The sequence below is a fragment of the Anser cygnoides genome, chromosome 27 (assembly GCF_040182565.1).
Source record: "Anser cygnoides isolate HZ-2024a breed goose chromosome 27, Taihu_goose_T2T_genome, whole genome shotgun sequence".
Lineage (NCBI taxonomy): Eukaryota > Metazoa > Chordata > Aves > Anseriformes > Anatidae > Anser > Anser cygnoides.
In genome coordinates this window covers 5108023-5127372 of record NC_089899.1, presented here as the reverse complement: position 1 = coordinate 5127372, position 19350 = coordinate 5108023, and the positions used below count along the sequence as shown (strand labels likewise).

At 55.0% G+C, this 19350-nt stretch overlaps 1 protein-coding gene across 5 annotated transcripts in view; it reads left to right on the top strand.

Annotated features, from left to right (window-relative positions):
* The window catches only part of ATP8B3 (ATPase phospholipid transporting 8B3), a 30132-nt gene extending 11996 nt beyond the window's left edge, over window positions 1–18136 (top strand). For 4 of the 5 annotated variants that reach the window (XM_066984012.1, XM_066984014.1, XM_013196230.3 and 1 more), the window contains 22 exons: window positions 622–694; window positions 786–856; window positions 1447–1529; window positions 2120–2278; window positions 2803–2891; window positions 3011–3204; window positions 3883–4091; window positions 4954–4988; window positions 5418–5574; window positions 6006–6194; window positions 6647–6759; window positions 7129–7293; window positions 7625–7736; window positions 8029–8104; window positions 8496–8634; window positions 9271–9538; window positions 10028–10251; window positions 10835–10918; window positions 11133–11372; window positions 11665–11803; window positions 12124–12254; window positions 12853–18135. In XM_066984012.1, coding sequence (XP_066840113.1) covers window positions 622–694; window positions 786–856; window positions 1447–1529; window positions 2120–2278; window positions 2803–2891; window positions 3011–3204; window positions 3883–4091; window positions 4954–4988; window positions 5418–5574; window positions 6006–6194; window positions 6647–6759; window positions 7129–7293; window positions 7625–7736; window positions 8029–8104; window positions 8496–8634; window positions 9271–9538; window positions 10028–10251; window positions 10835–10918; window positions 11133–11372; window positions 11665–11803; window positions 12124–12254; window positions 12853–13086 — 3184 coding nt within the window. In that variant the 3' untranslated portion in view covers window positions 13087–18135. Of the gene's footprint in view, window positions 1–621; window positions 695–785; window positions 857–1446; window positions 1530–2119; window positions 2279–2802; window positions 2892–3010; window positions 3205–3882; window positions 4092–4953; window positions 4989–5417; window positions 5575–6005; window positions 6195–6646; window positions 6760–7128; window positions 7294–7624; window positions 7737–8028; window positions 8105–8495; window positions 8635–9270; window positions 9539–10027; window positions 10252–10834; window positions 10919–11132; window positions 11373–11664; window positions 11804–12123; window positions 12255–12852 lie in introns of all 5 variants that reach the window. The other variant, XM_066984013.1, reaches the window with a different exon arrangement.
* The last annotated feature ends 1214 nt before the right edge of the window (window positions 18137–19350 follow it).

Sequence of the window (19350 nt, the reverse complement as noted above, 5' to 3'; positions counted from 1 at the left end):
AGACGTGTGGAACAATGGATCATCATGGTGCTGAGCACCCTTTGGTGTAGCAGTTATGAAGGGTTTTGTTGGGACCGTGCCTGACTCTGCAAACTAGCACCACTTCCCAGAATCTGTTGCAGGTCCAGGTGTTTCCCTGTAGGGATGATCATATCCCTTCACAGACAACAGGTCTAAGAAGCACTGGTTTGCTGTGATAAGCTGGGAGGAGAGTTTTCCAGCCACAGAATTTCCTCCAGGTCTTCACAGCTAACTCATTGCTGCATTTCTGCTAAACTCTGATCTAGCAAAAGAACTGGTCCAGGGAAGGACCAGTATTTCCCACCAGGTGCCAGGGCTGGAAGTCACTGCCTTCTATAGGTACAGGGGATATGGACAAATGGGTCCCATGCCACTCTCAGAGCTCAGCTGTTTTGGTCACACAAATAGGAGGCCACCACGATGGCAGAGGAACCAACAGTCTGCAGCCCCAGTTCATGCAAGAAGCTGGGGCAGACACACTGGTCCAGAGGGCAGAAACAGTGTTTGCCCTGCTATGATCCATGTTCCCACTGCCCCGTGAAGGTAAAACGCAGCCTCCAGGTCTGCAATGTTCATATTTTCCCCTAAATTCTCCTTCAGCTTCCGCTGGCAGAAATGGTGTGACATCTGTGTTGGGGACATCGTCCGCCTGCGCAAGGAAAGCTTCGTCCCGGTGAGTGATGCCCTGGGGCCAGCAGCATGCCTGGAGAGAGTTTCGTCAAGGAGAGGCTCAGCTGCGTGCTCTTTTCCCTTTGCTCTCCAAGGCCGACATGCTCTTGCTGTGCAGCTCTGAGCCCAGCAGCCTGTGCTACGTGGAGACCGCTGACATCGATGGGTGAGGAGGGTGGCAGGAGATGTCCCAGCTGAAGCCTCCAGCCTTGGGGACCACCAGCACTGGGAGGTGGGGGGGGGGGGGTGGAATACTGGGAAGGCCCAAGTCCAGCAGACGTCAGGGCACTGGGGGGGCTCCTCCAAAAGCTGAATCTATAGACACTGCAGAAATGCAATTAAACCCTAATCTTGGGCCCCACATTTTGAAAATGGAGGGCCAAGAAATTTCTGAGGCAACAGTTTGGGGCCTGTCCAGAGCTGGGGAAAATCCCGAGCAGCTCGTGACCTTGGGTCTATCTCATCATCCCCCAGTTCCCCCCGGCCGCACGGGGACACTGCCTGCCCGTCCGCCCTGCCTGTCTGCAGGGTGATTTAATGACAGGGTCTCGGGGCCAGGCCTTTCTCCCTGCATGAGTGCTCGATGTCTGCCGTGATAGGTCCCTATCTCGCTCTCCATCGCCAAGCACTACTGTCACTCATGTAATCGCCCGATAATTAATGCCAGCCTCTGTCCCATGGGTCTGACAGCACAATTAACAGCTCTGTCACCCTGCAGGGTTGTTTCAGTTTCCCCTCCCCGGTTCTCGTTCGCAGGGAAACGAACCTGAAGTTCAGGCAGGCCCTTCCAGTCACCCACCGGGAGCTGACGAGCGAGGGCAGCGTGGCCGCCTTTGATGGTGAGCCCCCGCACAGGCCAGGATGTGTCCGTCCCCCCGGGATCACACCCGTGCAGCCTCGGGAGGTCTCCGTGCTCCCGCTGGCCTCACGCTGTCCCCTGGGGCACCAAGTGCCACCACTCCACCAGGAGGCTGCACGTGTCCCTGCCACGAGGCTGGAGGCTGGCTCTAGCTGCAGGCCCTTGCGTGGAGGCCGTTCCCCAGCAGCGTGGCTCTGCGATGGGGTTGTGCGCCTTTCCCCTGCCTTGGCTTCTGTTTTCCCTACCAGAATCGAGCACTTAGCTCCCAAACTTGAGCTCAGACCCCAGATTTTTCCCCTTTGGTCCTCCATAGGGTGCTGTCAGGGGCTCTGGGAGTGAAGGGGATTGTGCCCAATTTTCTAGCCCACTGTGGTCCCTGGGCTGAGCACCCTCCTAGTACTGCAGGTTGGTGCTCCAGCTCAGCCAGCCTTAACCTGAGTCACCCGTATGACAACCACACTGGAGGAATCTCAATTTCCCCTCTTCCCTGGAGGGGACAGGCATGGGGAGGAGAGGAAGGACCTCGTGTTTCCCCCAAAGCCAACACCTGCATCGTATCCTCTGATCAAGGGAGAGTGACCTGCGAGGAGCCCAACAGCCGCATGCACAGCTTTACCGGCACGCTGCAGTGGCGGGGCGAGACGTACGCGCTTGACAGTGAAAGGATCTTGCTGCGAGGCTGCAAGCTTCGCAACACTGACTTTTGCTACGGCTTAGTTATCTATGCAGGTGAGTGCCCGGGTCAGGGGGGACAGGAAACATCCAGGGCCCCAGGGATTTTAAGCTGCCCAAGTGCTTTCAGTGTCAGGAGGTCCCGTTCTCTGCTGATGCAAAGTGAGGAGAACTTGCTGCAGTAAACAGACCCCCAAAAGTTTCTCCCAAGCTTTCCTGGTGTTGGGCTCACTGGTAGGCAGGTGGTGTGGTGGTTCCAAACATCCCCCTGTTCCAGGTTATATTTCACCTGCATCACGTCCTGGCTCCACTTCACTTTGTGGCCTCCTGCACAGACGGCTCAGACAGCTGAGAGCCTGGCCATGGGTAACTCTGGACAGAGAGGAGGGATGAGCTCTGGTATAAGCAGCACTTTGAGCGTGCAGACGTGGCTGCATTAACCACTGATCAAGGGACATGGTCCTCTGAATCCTTCAGAGCTGGGGAGATAATGTTATGGAGGAAAGCAACATCTCTTAGGTGCAAGGTGACCTTCTGGGGACTGCGGACTTGTCTTTACTTCTAAAATGTTTCTTGCACAGGATTTGATTCCAAAATTATGAGGAACTGTGGGAAGATCAAGCGGAAGAAAACCAAGCTGGACCGCATGATGGACCAGCTGGTGATCATAGTAAGTGCAGTGCGAACACACAGTTAGATGAGACAGACTGGAAGGGGCAGTGGTTGGCCTTAGAAGAGCCTGGTGGGCTCTGTGTGACGTGGTGCTCTCATCCTGGCTTCCCACCTCAGATCTTCCTGGTGCTGTTGGCCATGTCATTGTGCCTCGCCATTGCCTCCGGGTTCTGGGCCAAGACGTTCCAGGAGAAGCACACCTACCTCTCTGCTCTCTACAAACACACTGCTCCTGCCAAGCAGGCCTTCTTCAGCTTCTGGGGCTTCGCAATCCTCCTGAGCATCATCATACCCATGTCCATGTATATAACGTAAGAACGACAGAGATTGCAAACAATCAGCGTTCAGCACCCCTCTCCCTGCCCTTGGGCCTTGTCTGGCGCCTTGGATTGTAGCCACAAAATGGGGATGCATGCAAGGCCCAGCTGAGCAAGTCATTCCCGTGTGTTCCGTTGGCTGTAAGAGGGTATGGGTGGAATACAAACATTGATAGCATGCTTTGAGGTCTCCTCAGAGGAAAGCCAGAAAAGAGATGTAAAGACGTGTACTGATGTTGGAAATTGGGGCCAGACTGAAGAGGACAGACTGATAAAGGTGGTGTTTCCCCATGGAGCAGCAGCAGGGGTGGGGAAGAGAAGGGCACAGGCATTGCAAGCAGGTGGTAATCACAATTTGTGCTGGGAAAAGCCCTTGACAAACTTTTAGACCCTTCACCAGATCTCCACATCTATGAATTTTGACATCAAGGACCAGATTTCCAGAGGAGTCCAGCTGCCTGGGACCCAGTGGGCTCCCTGTCTGGTGTGATGTGCCTTCTGGAAATCTGGCCACCAACAAAAACTTGCTTATCCCCAGCTCAGATCAGCAGGACCCAGGCAGGCAGTTCCTCTCTGCCCTTTCTCTCGGAGGCAGATCCCCAAGTCCCCCTGGGCTGTGAGTAACGCAATCTCCTTCCCTGGTGTAAGCTTTCTTCCATTCTCGCTCCATAGGTTTGAATTCATCTATCTGGTGAACAGCTTCTTTATCAACTGGGACTTGGAGATGTATTACGCTGTCAAGGACATTCCAGCAAAGGCCAGAAGCACCAGCCTCAATGACCAGCTTGGCCAGATCGAATACATCTTCTCGGACAAGACTGGCACCTTGACACAAAATATTATGAGCTTCAAGAAATGCTGCATCAATGGGACTGTCTATGGTAACTTTTGCTGGTAGCAAGTTTGTGGGGACTCCTGAGTGAGGTAGACCTTGAATTTAGGATGCTTTGGTTCATTGCTATCCTCCTGGCTTCCTAGGAAGCTTGGGGCATGTGGGTGGATCTTGGTGGCCTGGTGTGTGGGCTGAAGGCACTGTCTCCAAGTCTGGGTACTGTGAGACTCTCGGGTGACCTATGGAGGAGGTGAAGAAGTCATCCTTTCTTTTGTTTCTTTATGGCGAATGCATGTAATGATTTTTTTTTAATGATTTTGCCTGTTTTTTCCCCCTTAGAATCCTAAGAATTTCCAAGTCCTTCCTTCACTTATTGCTCCATTTATTTGAGCTCTTGGCTGCCTTTTGGGGGCTGCCACAGTGCTTAATTAGTGAAAGTAGTGAGAGCTAGAGCTTTAGTACGGAGCTTCTTTTTCCTGAGATACTTATCAACCACTTGAGACAAATGGATAGTGACAAAAGCAAAGAGAAGGGAAAAAAAATCTAGCAAAGTTTTTAAGCAGGCATAAAAACAGTTTTTCTCCATCTGATGCATCATGTTGCACCTCTGATAGCAGCATTGCCATAATCCTTCCAGTCTCCTGGGAAATGTGGATGAAAGCCAGACCTGCATTTTTAACAGGAAAAACATATAGTTCGAACAGTCTGAACTGTCCAAGAGCCAAATAAATCAAATGTGGATGTCCTAATGGAGCGTGGCTCACAATGGACAGACACCAAGCAGGTGCTGAAAATCTGTCCCTTCTTGGCCAGCAAAAGAAGCAGTCCATTGTAGAAATAACTGCTTGAAGCCCTTGCTAGTCATGCTCCCTGCCAGCTCTCTAGTAACTGAATTATTTTTATTTTGGCAGGTTTGGGCACGGGCCGTGAGAACAAACAGCCATCGGTGCGTAATTCCCCTCTCCTGCGTAACTCAGGGCCAAACGCTGCTTGTCACTGGGGCCAAAGCCGTAGCAGTTACTGGTTACGGCAGCAGCAGGAGCAGCCTTTTGCTGTGGAGCATGGCTTTCTGACAACTGGGGTACCATCCTGTGAGATGGAGGGATGTGCTTCCTCGGGCTGGCAGGTTTGCTGTTCCTCAGCTGCCGGTAAAGGACAAGGGAACAGGGTTATAGAACACCTCCGATCTGATTTTTCCAGCCTTTTAATAGTCACCCCCCTAGTGTCGGCAGCAGAAAGCAAGGTTCATGGGCTCTGACTTGGATCAGACCATGCCAGCACAGGGTTGCTGTATCTCACCCTAGCAGCACCCCCATGGCAGAGCCTTGCAGGGTGGCCCCATTCTTGGTGTCTCAGGTGCCTGTGTCTCTTGCAGGGGTCGGGGATGACCTGGAGCCACCGTGGGGAGAAGATGTCGTACTCCAACGATGTGACACTCCTGGAAGCCGCCCGGCGGGACAGCGACCCTCTGCTGAGGGAGTTCCTGCGGCTGCTGGCCCTCTGCCACACCATCATGGTTGAGGAGAGGGGCGGTGGGTTGGCTGCGCTGTCGGTTCTGTGCGGGGTCCAGCTCCCCTTCAGGACACTGTGGGGCATGGTGGCTTTTCCACCACATGGCAAAGCTCTGCTGTGGTGAGGAGAAGGTGCCCTAAGAGCCCGAGGATGCTTTGGGCCAGTCTTAGCATCTGAGCCTCTGGCCCAGACATGGGCATTTTGGGGTTGTTTTAAAGCCACGTAGTTGGAGCAGAAGCACAGGGAGGATAATCCATCCCTGTCTGGACACTTTTCCCACCCAGGGAGCAGAAGAAGAGAGACAAGAGGGGCTGAGATTCCCTAGCTTGGTGGCTTGGACTTCAGGCTCTCCATAGATAATGTTGGTGCTGGGCAAGAAGGAGATGTTTCAGGTGTGTAAGAGATGCTCGGATGGGATTCTCCTTGCCCAAACCTTGTTCCTCTTCCACAGGCCAGCTGGTTTACCAGGCGGCTTCACCGGATGAAGAAGCGCTGGTGCTGGCAGCCAGGGACTTGGGGTATGTCTTTCTGTCCCGAACACAAGACACCATCACCATCAGTGAGCTGGGGGTGAAGAGGACCTACAAAGTGCTGGCCATGCTGGACTTCAACAGTGATCGCAAGAGGATGTCTGTCCTGGGTGAGCGGGTTGGGGTGTCTCAGGGGGACCTTCCCTACCTACGGAGGGTCCCCTCCTTTCTCAGCCCTACAGGGGGTGGCACCAGGGTGTCTGCAAGTGATGGCAGCTGGCACGGGAACCCCAAAAGATTGTGCTGGTCATCTCTGTGGTTTTGCTTGCCCTGATACTTTGGTGAAGGCAAGAGAGAAGGGTTTGAAGAGCTGAGAGAGCAAGTAAAGCAGGGGCCCAGCAGAGGTATGTAAGGAACTGACAGCCCTTGAGGCCTGTTTCTGCCTCATGGTGATGTAGGTCTGGAGAAATTCCTGTGCTTCCTGTGACTGTGGGTACAAAACCACCAGTGTCACCCGAGGTGCCTCCTGCAGCACGGCCAGGTTGGCCTGTGTCCCCAGGGTCCTGCATGGGGACGGTGACGAGCATGGGGTGGCAGCTCTCTGTCCTTCCCCTCCTCCCAGTGCGAGACCCCCAGGGCACAATCCGGCTCTACACCAAGGGGGCTGACACCGTGATTCTGGCTCGACTGCGCAGCCGAGGGCCCAGTGAGACCTTCACCGAGAGGGCGCTGGATGTGAGTCCCATGCCAGCCAGGGGTGGTGGGTTGGGCTGGTCCCTGCTGCTGGCTTTGGGTTGGGTGCCCTGGAATCCTCTGCTGCTCTCCTCCCACTCTGGCTTCAGGAGTTGGCTCTTCTTTGCTCCATTCTGCTCTAGGAGCTTCACCTGCATGTGGGACAACGGCTAAGAGGGCATCAAATCCACCCTCGGGGTTCTGCACGGACTGGTTGCATTGTCCTGCAATGCATCTGGGGATGACAGTGGGTGGGGGGACAGCCAGCACCCAGAGAAGACCCTCAAACCCTGGTGGGTCTCCAGCTCTGCCCATGGAGACACTGAGTCGTCCCGGTCAAGGCAAGGGAGCCACGATGTCTCGTCCCTGCAGTGCTTTGCAGAGGAGACCCTGAGGACTTTATGCCTGGCCAGCAAGGTGGTGAGCGAGGCCGAGTACTGCGAGTGGAGCCGGAGGCACCAGGAGGCCAGCATCTTGCTGCAGGACCGCGCGTGGCAGCTGGACAGCCTGTACGAGGAGATGGAGCAGAACCTGGAGGTGGGATGAAGCTGGGGATTAGGAGGAAGCACCTGCACTGGTCCCCACACCCCATGAAGGGCAGGAGGGTGGGGTTCAGCTATTTGGGGTGATGGGGTGTTCAGCCCAACACCCACACCCTGGGTGGGAGGGCAGGTGGAGATACCCCTGGGGTGACTTTGTGACATGCCAGTAGACACCCAGACGGAAACCTGCAGGGTCATGTCCACCCATGGGAAGGAGTGTGCAGGGACACAAGACCCCTGGTTGGATGCAGGGGTAATTCCCACCTCCGTCTCTTGCCCTGGCACCCTGCCCCATGTCATGACACCCCCTCCAACCTTCCTTCCAGCTGCTTGGGGTCACAGCCATTGAGGACAAGTTGCAAGACGGAGTTCCTGAGACCATCCAGCTGCTGAAACTGGGCAACATTAAAGTGTGGGTGCTGACGGGAGACAAACAAGGTCAGTGGAAGCAGCCAATGCATTTCAGCTTCTCCCCTAGCCAGGGCCAGAGAGTGGATGAGACCCTGGGAGGAGGCAACAACCAGGCTCTGCTGTTGCCTTTAATATACAACAACAGCATGTCCCACAGATCATGTCACCCATGGGAAACTGAGGCAGGGGAAGCCATCTGCATGTTGGCATAGAGCTGGAGCAGAGCCCCCAGCATCTGCTGCCCACCCAGGGCTGATGGACCCCAGGGCAGGGGGCTGGGATGGGGGGGCACAACAGGCCACTGATGCCCATGTTGCAGAGACGGCAATGAACATCGGCTATGCGTGCAAGCTGCTCACAGATGACATGGAGATCCTGGAGGAGAAGGAAGTAAGGTGAGGCTTCATGACCTTCTGGCTCAGGACATCAGGTTGGTGGGGGGGCATGGGTTGTCCATGCTGAAGACACTCATTCTTCCCCATCCCAGCCCAGATGGCCATGGCCATCACTATCTGCTGATGCCTTCTCAGTTCTCTCCATCTGTTTTTGCCCCTATAGCTCTCTTCTTGGCAGGATTTGGCCAGAAAGTGCTTAGCCTGGTTCTCTTGCCTCCAAACCACATGGGCCAGGGCTGATTTCTGATATCAGGGTGCCCCATCTCTGTCCCCCCTGTTCCCACCACTGGGTACCAGCCCCTTCTCTCTGGAGCTGGCTTTGAGATGGCAAAGGCCAACTGTGCTCCTTGGCCAAAGCCACTCAGCGTGCCCAATGTCCCCTCCTACGCAGCGAGATCCTCGAGGCTCACTGGGTGAGAAACAGCCGCAGCAGCAGCAGGAAAGCCCCGGGTAGCGGCCGCCTCTCCCAGCAGCACCCAGGGACTTCGTGCCACAAGAAGAGAGCTCTCGTCGTCAGTGGGGACTTCCTGGTAAGGTGGCACTCGGGAGGCACCCCTGCTCCTGTCCTTGCTGGCAGATGGTTGTTTCTGCCCCGGGGCTATCAAAGCATCTAGTGGCACCAGCACTTGGAGGAGGTGACAGCCCTCCTGCACGGGGTGGGTGGGAAAAGCCACAGGAACCCTGTTTTGGGCTGGGGAATGGACGATGGAGGAGGAGATGACCTCACACTGATCGCTTGATGTTGGGGGGGCTTCAGCCACACATGTCCAACTGGTCTGCTGGTGGGTGATATCTTGCTTTGCTGGTCATTACTGGGACAAACTGGTCTCATGGTCATAGTACCTAATGCATGACAAACTTGGAGCAAACGGGTTGTTTTTCTGAGCTTCAAGAGCATCACTGAGACCCTGGGGGCCCTCATGCTGTGACACCCCTGGTGGTCTTCAGAAAAAGTCAGCCCTGAATGTTATCCTCCCTCCTTGCCCATGTTTGTGTCCCTACACCTGAGGGGATGAAGAAGCGCATTTGTACCTGCCCAAAACTTGTGTGAATGTGCAGGAGCTGAGACCAGCTCCACCCCTCCCTGCTTGTGGGAGAGCCCTTGGGCCCCATCCCTCTGGGCTGGCCATGGCAGGCAGCCCCAACCACGTGTGCTCTCTCCTAAGGACAAAATCCTCCACACGGGAGAAGTGCTGATGAAGGAGGAGGGGTGGCTGTGGCAGTGGCTGCCTTGCCGCGGGGCCACGGACTCGCAGGAGCAGGGCAGCCTGGTGGAGAAGGCCTTCGTGGACCTGGCCACCAGCTGCCAGGCTGTGATCTGCTGCAGGGTCACCCCCAAGCAGAAGGCCCTCATCGTACAGCTGGTGAAGAAGCACAAGAAGGCCACCACGCTGGCCATCGGGGATGGCGCCAACGATGTGAACATGATCAAAAGTGAGGCGGGGGGCTGTGGTAGAACCGGGTTTTGGCCAGCGTGGCCCTCTGATGGGGGTGGGGTGTCCCATCTGCCGTCCCCACCCTGTCACCCACTCCTCCGAGGTGAAGAGCTGGGAGGGGAGCTCCCATCCCAGTCCCCAACGTGGCTGTGCTGGGGGGGGAGCGCGAGGCACGAGGCCAGGACCAGCCTAGGGCAGGAGCAGGGCAGACCACTTGCTTTGGCAGTGGAGATGGCTTGAAGTTTCTTCAAGCCCCAGCCTGGGCAGCTGGCAAAGAACTCCCTGCCCCTCCAGCAGCCCCTGATAAAGGGCTGCTGCTTGCCCAGCTGTGCCTGGCATCACTCCTGCAGCTGTGGGACACGCAGGAGGGCTTTTTCCCTTTGCCCATCGCTTCTGGATTCCCCCTCTGTCCATCAGCCTGGGAGCAACTTGCTGGGAAACCAAACGTCGCAAGGGGCTCCCCAAAAACCTCCCGCGTCCTCCGCAGCTGCTGACATTGGGGTGGGCATCAGCGGGCTGGAGGGCATGCAAGCCGTGCAGTGCAGCGACTACGCCCTGGCGCAGTTCTCCTACCTGCAGCGCCTCCTGCTCGTCCACGGCCGCTGGGCCTATCTCCGCATTTGCAAGTTCCTCCGCTACTTCTTCTACAAGACTTTTGCCGGTCTCATGGCCCAGGTCTGGTTCGCTTTCCACAGCGGATTCACGGCTCAGGTGAGGGCTGCTGCTGGTGCGCTGGGAGTGTATTGGCATTCATTCCGTGGATGTTCGCAATTCACCTGCTGGGGACCCGGTGCAGGTTTCACGCCTGGTACCACCTGATGGGCACATGTCCCCGTCACCTCCCTGGTCTCCTTTCTCCCTGGATTTTTTGGGTAGCTGGTTAATTGCATTTGGGCTGGTGGGATTGGGAAAAGCACCCTGAGGAGCTTCAGGGTGTCCTTGGAGGCAGTGGCAGCTCTTGTGAGCAACAGCTCAACCTTACACAGATGTAGGGAAAGATGCCACTTGCCTTAATCTGGTTTCCCAAAAAATGGAAGCTTTTACCTAGGGACAAGGGTCATCAGCATGACTTGACCACCATGGTGTGACTCCAGCTCCCTGAGTCTGCAGCACAGTCCCATGGACCTGCAGAGCACTGAGGACAACTCAGGGCTGATGCAGAGTTCAGAACAAGTCCATAGGGCTTTCCCTGGGGTTTAGATGTGAGACTTGCATCTTCCCCAGTGCCTGGGCATCCTTTCCGAGTCTTTCCAAAGCAGCACTGAGCTCACAGCCGCTTTATTCTCTCTTCTAGCCTCTGTATGAGGGCTGGTTCCTTGCGCTCTACAACGTCTTCTACACTGCCCACCCCGTGCTTTCTGTGGGCCTTCTGGAGCAGGTACGGGTTCCCTGGGCTGCAACCAGCCCCTGTACCTGGAGGCTGCATCCTCAGTGGGTGAAAATCAGCCCAGCAGTGGGCTGGATTCCAGTTCCCCACCCCGCTGGGACAAGCAGGCGGAGGACACGCCGCAAATCTCCCAAAGGGTGTCATGGGTGGTGTGGCCCAATCCTGGTGGGCAGGGTGATGCTTAGCACCCTCCTTGTCCCAGCAGGACGTGAGTGCCAAGAAGAGCCTGGAGTTCCCTGAGCTCTATGCCATCGGGCAGCAAGACGAGCTCTTCAACTACCGCATCTTCGGCGTGACGCTCCTGCACGGTGTCAGCACCTCGCTCGCCAGCTTCTACATCGCGTTCTGGGCCTTCAAGGACTGTGTTGGCAGCAAGGTCGTGGGTGACTATGAGTCCTTTTCGGTCACGGTAGCTACCTCGGCTTTGCTGTCAGTCCTCGTGGAGGTGAGCACCGGTCTGCCCTTCCCCACGCTGATCCCTGGTGCCCGAGTTGGGGATGGGTGGAACATGGTGGTACTGGAGGCTGCTGGCAAGGACGAGGAATTGAAGGCCACCAGGCCAAATGGCACGTGGGTTGTGGGACAGATGGACCCCAGGCATGTTCCAACATTGCCCAGTGTGGCTGGGGGACAATCCCCGAGGAGACTGGGGAGGAATTAGAGACGAGTGTCCGAATGAAAGGGGGGGTCCCCCCAGCCTCCACGAGGCACAGTGTGCTCTGCCGTTGCCCCTGCAGATCATCCTGGACATCAAGCACTGGACGGTGTTGTCCTTCCTGATGGTCACAGCCAGCCTGCTGCTCTTCTGCCTCTTCTCCTACCTGACGCAGAGCATCGATGCCTTCAGGATAGCCCCTGCCATCTTCCGCTTCCCAGGTGGGATACCCCAAGCATCCCTGCACACCGTTCCCTCCCAGAGCCAGGGCAGCCCAGCCTGGACTCAGCGCTAGGGGCTGCCCCCCACCTTGTAGATCACGGCTTCTCTTGCCTGGGTCACATCCCTTGGCCTGATCCTCCTGCTGCATGGTTCTTGGGGACAAACTTGCTGGCTCTTGATCTTGCTGTGTTGATTTCTGACTCTAGTTTAGGAGCCATCTCCTCTTTAGACCCCTCAGCACCTTTGTAGGTGGGGGCCTGTTCCCTCCCCATTGTTCTCTCTCTCCTCTCCACCTCCTCTGCTTGACCATTGCCCACAGACGCCAGCCAGAACGCCCTGACAGATCCCTACATCCTGCTCGTGGTCCTGCTGTCCCTGGTGGTGAACACTGTTCCCTCGCTCACCGTCCGCTCGTACCACGCCATCACAGGCAGACACAGCATCCAGCAGGTGAGGGCTCCGGGGAGGAGGATGTGCCTCCAACTAGCGCCAGTCTGGGGCTGGCAAGGGGGTTGCTGGTGCTGGGGAGGGTGAGGATCCCTAGGGAAGCCACCAGGGCTATGTCACCTCTGCTTGATGGCACCACAGCTGGTGGACACCCTGCTCTCAGGACACTGGTGCTCAAGTCTGGCTCCATGGCCCTCTCCCTGAGTCAGTTCATGAGGAGGAGGCTGTGGGCAGGCTGCTCCAGCTCCTGGAGAAGGTCTGCTTCTGCCTGCAGGCAGGAATTGGCCTCCAGGACTCCCAAGTTAGGAGGCATCAGGTCTGGCGCAGGTCCCACTGCCACCCCCCAGCCTTGGGTCCATCTCTATCCATGTGTCATCCCTTCCCGGTGGTACAGAGGGGATTGTGCTCCAGAGATCTGTGAGTTTCAGAGACCCCCAAGAAGATTCCCACCCTACAGATCCCCCCCAAGAAGCTTGGGCCATGGTGGAGCCGGGAGCCAAACTGCATCTCGATGGAGGGTGTCCCTGCTTTGTACCCATCTTCAGGGCAAGAGCTTGCCCAGGAGGTGCCCACAGCCCTGATGTCCCCTTTCTCCTTGCAGCAGATCTGCTCAAAGGCCAGGCGTGAGCCGGAGCCCTCGGTGGAGCTGCGTACCCATGTCCACCGTGGCTCCTTCCGCCGCCGCTCCAGCTACGCCTTCTCCCACCAGGAGGGCTACGCCGGCCTCATCACCCGCGGGGACAGCCTGCGCACCAAGGGCACCTGTGCCACCGGGGGTCTCCATCCCCAGGGAACAGCCCCGCCTTCACCCTCCTGCCACGGCCCCTCAGCATAGCCAACCCGGCCACGTCCTGCTGGGGCAGGGGGGCTTCCTCCTCCTGGGGGCATTTTAATCCAAGTTGGATGGGTTTGCTGCATGGGCAGCCCCTGTGGTCTGCTGCAGAACCCTGGGGCTTGTCCCGCCAGCAGCTCCATCTCCTGCACCAACTCTGTGGCTTCACTGGAGCCTGGGAAGCTGTGAAAACCAGCCGTCAGCTGGTGGATGTTGCAGGTGTCCTTTCCTTATCCCTCCACATCTTTGCAATCTCCGCATGAGATACACACAGCAGTGCCCCAGCCCGCAGCAGTGCTGTGCCCTTTGTACCATGTCCCATCCCCACCACATCCTGCTCCCCAGGACCAATGTCCCCATCCTGGGGACAGCTGTGGCCCCACACTGTTTGCTGCAAAACCTCCAAAGCCCCCCCGGCAGGGCTGGGGTGGCCAGGGACCATGCACAGCCCAAGGGATGCTGCAGAGCAGGCACCTGCATGCGTGTCCTGCAGAGCCACCACTCGGGGACAGCAGCGGCTGCTGGGGAAGTGTGTGAACAACTGACTGGTGACCGGATCACCTTGTTTTTTATTCTTATTTTTTAATTAAAAGGACTCTGGCTTTTCTCTCCTCTCCTATAACTCTCTGCTGTGCTACCAGCATATTTCCCAGGAAGAAAGCTGCAAAGTAAGGGGCTGCTGGTGTCCCTTGGTGTGTGCAGGCAGCTCTTTGCCACTCACCAATGCTCGTGCCATGGCACAATGCATGGTCGGAAGAGATAATCAAGTAAATATCAAAAAATATCAGCCTTAGGGTTTTGGACCTGCCTCCAGCACACGACTTGATGTGTTTGTTTAACAAGTGCTTTGGTCTCATCTGCACTGAATTTATGAGAATTAAAGTGTTTCCTTTGGGCTCTGGCCAGGACGGTGCTGGGTGGTGCCAAGAGAGGAATAAATGCATCTGAGGCTTTCTGTGGGAAAGCTCTCGCCCCTGCAGATATATGCTGGGAAATCCCAGGGAGCAACTTCTCCCAGCTGCTTGGGGATGTTCCCCAAATCTGCACCCAGATGCTCATGGAGGGCAGTTGGGCTGCCTGATATGGGACTGGGCTGGGTTCTCCTGGGCCAAGCTCTGTGTTCCTCGCCGACATCGCTCCCTCTCCTCTGCGGAGCACGGAGCAGTCAGAAGGGAACCGACCCACGTGCTTCACTGCCCGAGTGCAAGGAAAAGCAACAAAAGAATGTAGAAAAGGAACGCAGGTTTCCCTCCCCAGGCAGGTAGAAAAATTCCCCCTTGTGCAAATTGCTGAAAGCAAAAAGGATTCACCCCCCCGCTCATCTCTGAGTGTGGACACATGTAAGTGCTCCAGCAAATTGTCCCAGGGGACCCAGAGGATGCTCTGGGGACGTGGGTGCAGCCTCGGAAGCATGGCCAGGGCCCTCATGCCAGTGCGGGACACGCACACCAGAGTGAATGACTAGAAAATAATTTATTGAAGAAACAGAAAGCTGCAGAAATACAACACAGTCATGACCAGTAGAGGATGAACAAATAGAGATTTTTTTTCTCTTTTAAAACCTGTTGACAGGCTGGAGTTAAGTTTCCTGATAACTTCCCCTGCATGAGTCATTGCAAAGGACAAGGAACAAACTCCAGAGCACACAGCACAGTTTGGATAAAGTGCCTGACACATAAGACTTTTTTTTTCTTTTTTTTTTTCTTTTTTAGCATTTGTAAATAGCTTAAACAAATATAATTGCAAGACACAGAGGAGTAACAATTGCATTTTGCTGTAGAGTAAAACCTATCCCATGAGATTAACAATGAAGCAGCGGCAAAAAATAAAAATAAAAAAATCCAATTTAGTTAGAAGGAAAAAGTCATTTAAAAACTCAGGGATGCAGCCCCCAGACCACACAGGATGGGGCAAGCGTTGCCTATTGCTATGCAGAAAAATGAGCAATGCTTTCTAGAGATGGCTGGACTGGCAAGCCCGGCACTGCGGGTTCTTCCTGGCCAGGATTAATTCAGCTTGACTTTTTGTTTTCCTTTAGAAATTTAAGAGGTGGAAAAAAAAAAAAAAGATTTTTCTTTGCATTTTTAATTTCCTCTCTTTAAAAACCATGAACAAAGAAATATGCAAAAGGAACTGAAGCATCTGTACATCCAGCCCCAGCCCCAGCTCCAGCGCCTCTTTTGCTGCAGGTGTCCTCTGAGACAAGGGAAAAGGAGCAAATTTAACACCGGGGATGCACGGCGCTGATGTTCCCACAGTCCTGGGCTGCTTTGGTGTAGTCTTCTCCAAAAGCAGGCCCCAGTGCACGCCCGGGGTTTGCACCTGGGAATTGGCCAGCGAGGCTTGGCCGCTCTTGGCTGCACGCTGTCCCCATCGCCCTCCCGATCAGACCCAGGGCTGGACGTGGCCATGGGTTTCAGCTCTGTTCAGGAAAAGGCATTGCAAAAAAGGACCTCGCCCCGATACTCCCAGGCTTGGCATGGAGAGGTGCGAGCTGCTGGCCCACTCTGTGCTGGTGTCCCATCATCAGAGCCATTGTTAGAGCTGGGAAAGCTCAGCTCTGGCTGTGTTATAATGGAATATCTATGCCTAAAGCCCAGCTTTGAGGCCCCACAAGCCCTGTGCTCCTTCCAGTGAGGCTGGAGACATTGCTGCACTGCTGTGAATTTAGTGATTTATTTATTTGTTTTTGGCACGCGCGAAAGCCTACAGTGAAGACCAAAGGGGAAAACCAGCCTGAGGCTTCACAAGTAATGAAATGACCCCAATCCCTGAAAACTTCCACAAGTGGAATAGGGCACGATGGCCGGACTGAACCACGGGGCTCAGCGGGGCAGGAGGTCCCGGGCTCCCTCCTCTTCCTTGCCCTCCATCAGCAGCCGGAGCCCCAGGCTTTGCTCACCCATGGTCCCCACTGGGCAGGAGCTGTTCTCGTTGTCCTCCAAGGTGCCACATGGGGCCCCAGTTCTGCTCCTGTTCCCCATAGCACAAAAATGCCTTTTGGGGCAACCCTGGTCCAGAGAATTGTCTTTAGGACAGAGTTTGGATTGTCATTACCTGCAGGGAAAAAAAAAAAAATCTTTGGTATCGTGGCAAGTTGCTCCTCAAGGCATTTTTGGTAGGTGTGGGCAGCAGGCAAGGCCGGATCCCGTGTGGGGCAGAGCTTTGGTCCAGTGGGTCCTGGTAGGCTGAAGGACAAGGACAACGCTCAGTGCTCAGCTCCTCCAGGGTTTCCCAAGCCACTCAGTTCCTGCCCGGAGGTGGAAACCCGCCGGTCTCTGCAGGGGCCGAGGACTCGTGGCTGTGGGTTACGCCAGCCTTGGTGAGAGTTTCTTGTGGGGGGAAGCAAGGTCTTGGCAGCCAAACACCAAAGCTTCTCTCCCTGGGAGAGGTCTTGCAGGAAGAGCTGGGGCTCAAGGGGATGCAGAGCTCCCCAGAGGACAGGAGAAGGGATGTTTAGTAGATGGATGGTGCTGCTGGAAGAAACCACATCTCCTAAAGCCCAGATCTTTGGTCAGTGAGTCCTGTCTGTCCCCCCTCCACCCGGTACTGAGCATCTTGCTTAGTGCCAGCCACGAAGGTGAAGGCTGCAGGGACACTGCTTTAAATGCAGATAAAAACCCTACTATGCCTTTGGGGGCCATGTTGGTGCGGCCTGAAGAAGCTGAGATCTCATTCCTCTCAGTGGGCTGAGCTTTGGAGCCGCATCTGGTGACAGAGGTGAAGGATGGAGAGGTGAACAGGCAGAAGGGGACTGAAGAATCAGCATTTTCAAGTAAATGCTGTTTTCATGTTGGGAAAGCAGAAACAAGCAGTCAACATTGCTTTCTCCAGGTCCCATCACCTTCCTGTCCCCCAAAGACACGACTCCTCCCATCTCTAAGGAAGAAGAGGAGCAGGGGATGCAGCCCATTCAGGAGGACATTTGGGGAGAGCTCCCCAGGGCAGGCAGGGGGCCATCCCAATGTCCTCTGAGACCTGCTGGTGGGATGGGGTCCTCCAGGACCACTTCTTCTGGCCAAAATCTTCTTCGTACCTCTTCAGATGCAGAAGGTGTCTCTGTGAAGGGCTGGGGCCAGGCCGGGTGGCATGGGAGAGCCTTGCAGGGGCAGATGCCGTGAGCTGGATGGTGCCACTGACCCAAACACATCCTTGGGTAGAAAGCCATTGGAAACAGGTCGCTCCAGTCCATCTCTGGGGCAGGTTGACATTGATGCAGCACCACCTCCAGTGCCTCTTCCCATGGAGGGCAAGGACGGAGGCAGGTCTTCAAGGCCACTCCAAGGGACAGCGACTTGGGGCGATCATAGAAGCACAGCATGGTTTGGCGTGGAAGGGACCCTTGAAGATCACCCAGTCCCACCCCTGCCATGTGCAGGGACATCCTTCACCAGCCCGGGCTGCCCAAAGCCCCATCCCTTGAACACCTCCAGGGCCGGAGCATCCACAGCTTCTCTGGGCAGCCTGATCCAGCACCTTGTCACCATCAACAGGAAAAGCTTCCAGTGCCCAGAAGGTCCCAGCACAAGGAGGAGGGCAGCGTTGGGGCGCCGGGACCATTTCCCTTGTCTCAGAGCACACGAGGAGCCTGGGGCTTCACAAACTCAGGTGGCGGCGGCTGATTGTCTCTGTCTCTCTTCTGCACGAAGACACTTGGGGTTTGACACACAGATCTGGACAAAGCACAAAAAAAAGCCCCAACCCCGAGAGGCGGGGGACCTGGCGGGTTGGTTTGGCGCAGGTGGACAGGTGGGCGCACAGTGGGGTCCTGTGCCCCAGACGCCTGTACCCAGATTGGGGTACGCACAGGGCAGCGTCCCCCTGATCCCCCCAGAGCCCCTCCACCAGGGCAACGCGATGGGCAGAGAAAGGAAAAGGAAGAAACGAGGTAAGCAAACCAACGAGGGGATAAAGGACGACTCTCCCGTGATTGTGTGATTTGGAAAAAAAAAAAACAAAAAAACAAAAAAAAGGTGATCCATGCAGAGAAGTCCTAATCAACCCAAAATCGTGGACAAAAAAAGCACAGTTTGTCCCCTCCCGCTCCCACCCGACCACCCCTCCCCGAATAGTTATTACATTACTTCAAGAAAGAGTATATTTTTTCATGCATAAATCAAATTCTCATCTTGTCTTTTTTTTTTGTCTTTTTTTTTGTCTTCTTTAAATTACATTTGAACACAGAACACATATAATAAATACTCTTGTACGACATGACTCAGAGAAAAGTAACACATCTGAACGCAAAGGTATCATCATCATTATTAGTTTTTCTTTTTTTTTCTTTTTTTTAAAAGGACTTGTTTAAATACGAAATCTGTAAACTCCAAGGGTCCTTTTTTAATCTTTCTCTCTCTCTTTCTCTCTCTCTTTCTCTCTCTCTTTTTTTCATCGTGAAACTATCCAGCTTTCATTTCCTTAACATTCAATATGTCTCCCATTGAACGCATCAAAGAAATAAGAACATGCCGTCTTCTGCAAAATTATAATTTAACAGTATAAAGCTTCAAGTCACAAATTCCAAAAACTAGCTAAGTAATTTTTTTTTTATCACATAAACTATACATTAAATATTTTGAGGTATTTCAGAGAACATTGTCAAAGGCTTGTAAGGTCTGTGCTGGGTGGAAAAGAAGGCTTTCTCCTGCATAGAGAACGTCTTTGGTATCACAAGCCATGTGGGTGTTAGGTAGAAGCAGGGTCGGGCAGGATCTGGCCAAGGCAATAGTGCGGAGGGGAAGGGGACAGGGGAGGCGAGGGGGGGATGCTCTGACCTGATCTCAGAGGCATGCAGGGGCTGGGGCAGGCTCGTGGTGCCCCCGCGGGGGTCCCAGCCAGGCTCACGATTTTGGCCAAGTTTGGTCCAATTTGAAAGGAGTGATTTCCTGCAAGCTGCATCGCATGGAGCCCGTCTGGATGGTGAGGCCACCAATATGCTCCCATTGCGGCTGGAAATCTTTACCCAAAAAGAAGGGAAAAAAAAAAAAAGAAGAACCAAGTAGGTAAAAGAACCAGGTAGGTACGATTCAACCCGAGGTTTCCCTAAGCTAGTCATTTGGGGATTTCTCTAGAAGAGCATCTTCTCCTGAGGGTCCTCCCATTGCCTTTTTCTAAAGCAGAGCTGCACCCACCTCGCCCAAAAAGCCCAAACCGCTTCTGCAGGAACCTGGAAACATTTCCTGCTGAAACACTTCAGGCTCCAAACTGCTTGCTAAAAGAGGGGCTTGGAGAACGCCAGTGGTGAGAAATGCCAGGAGCCCTCCCTGT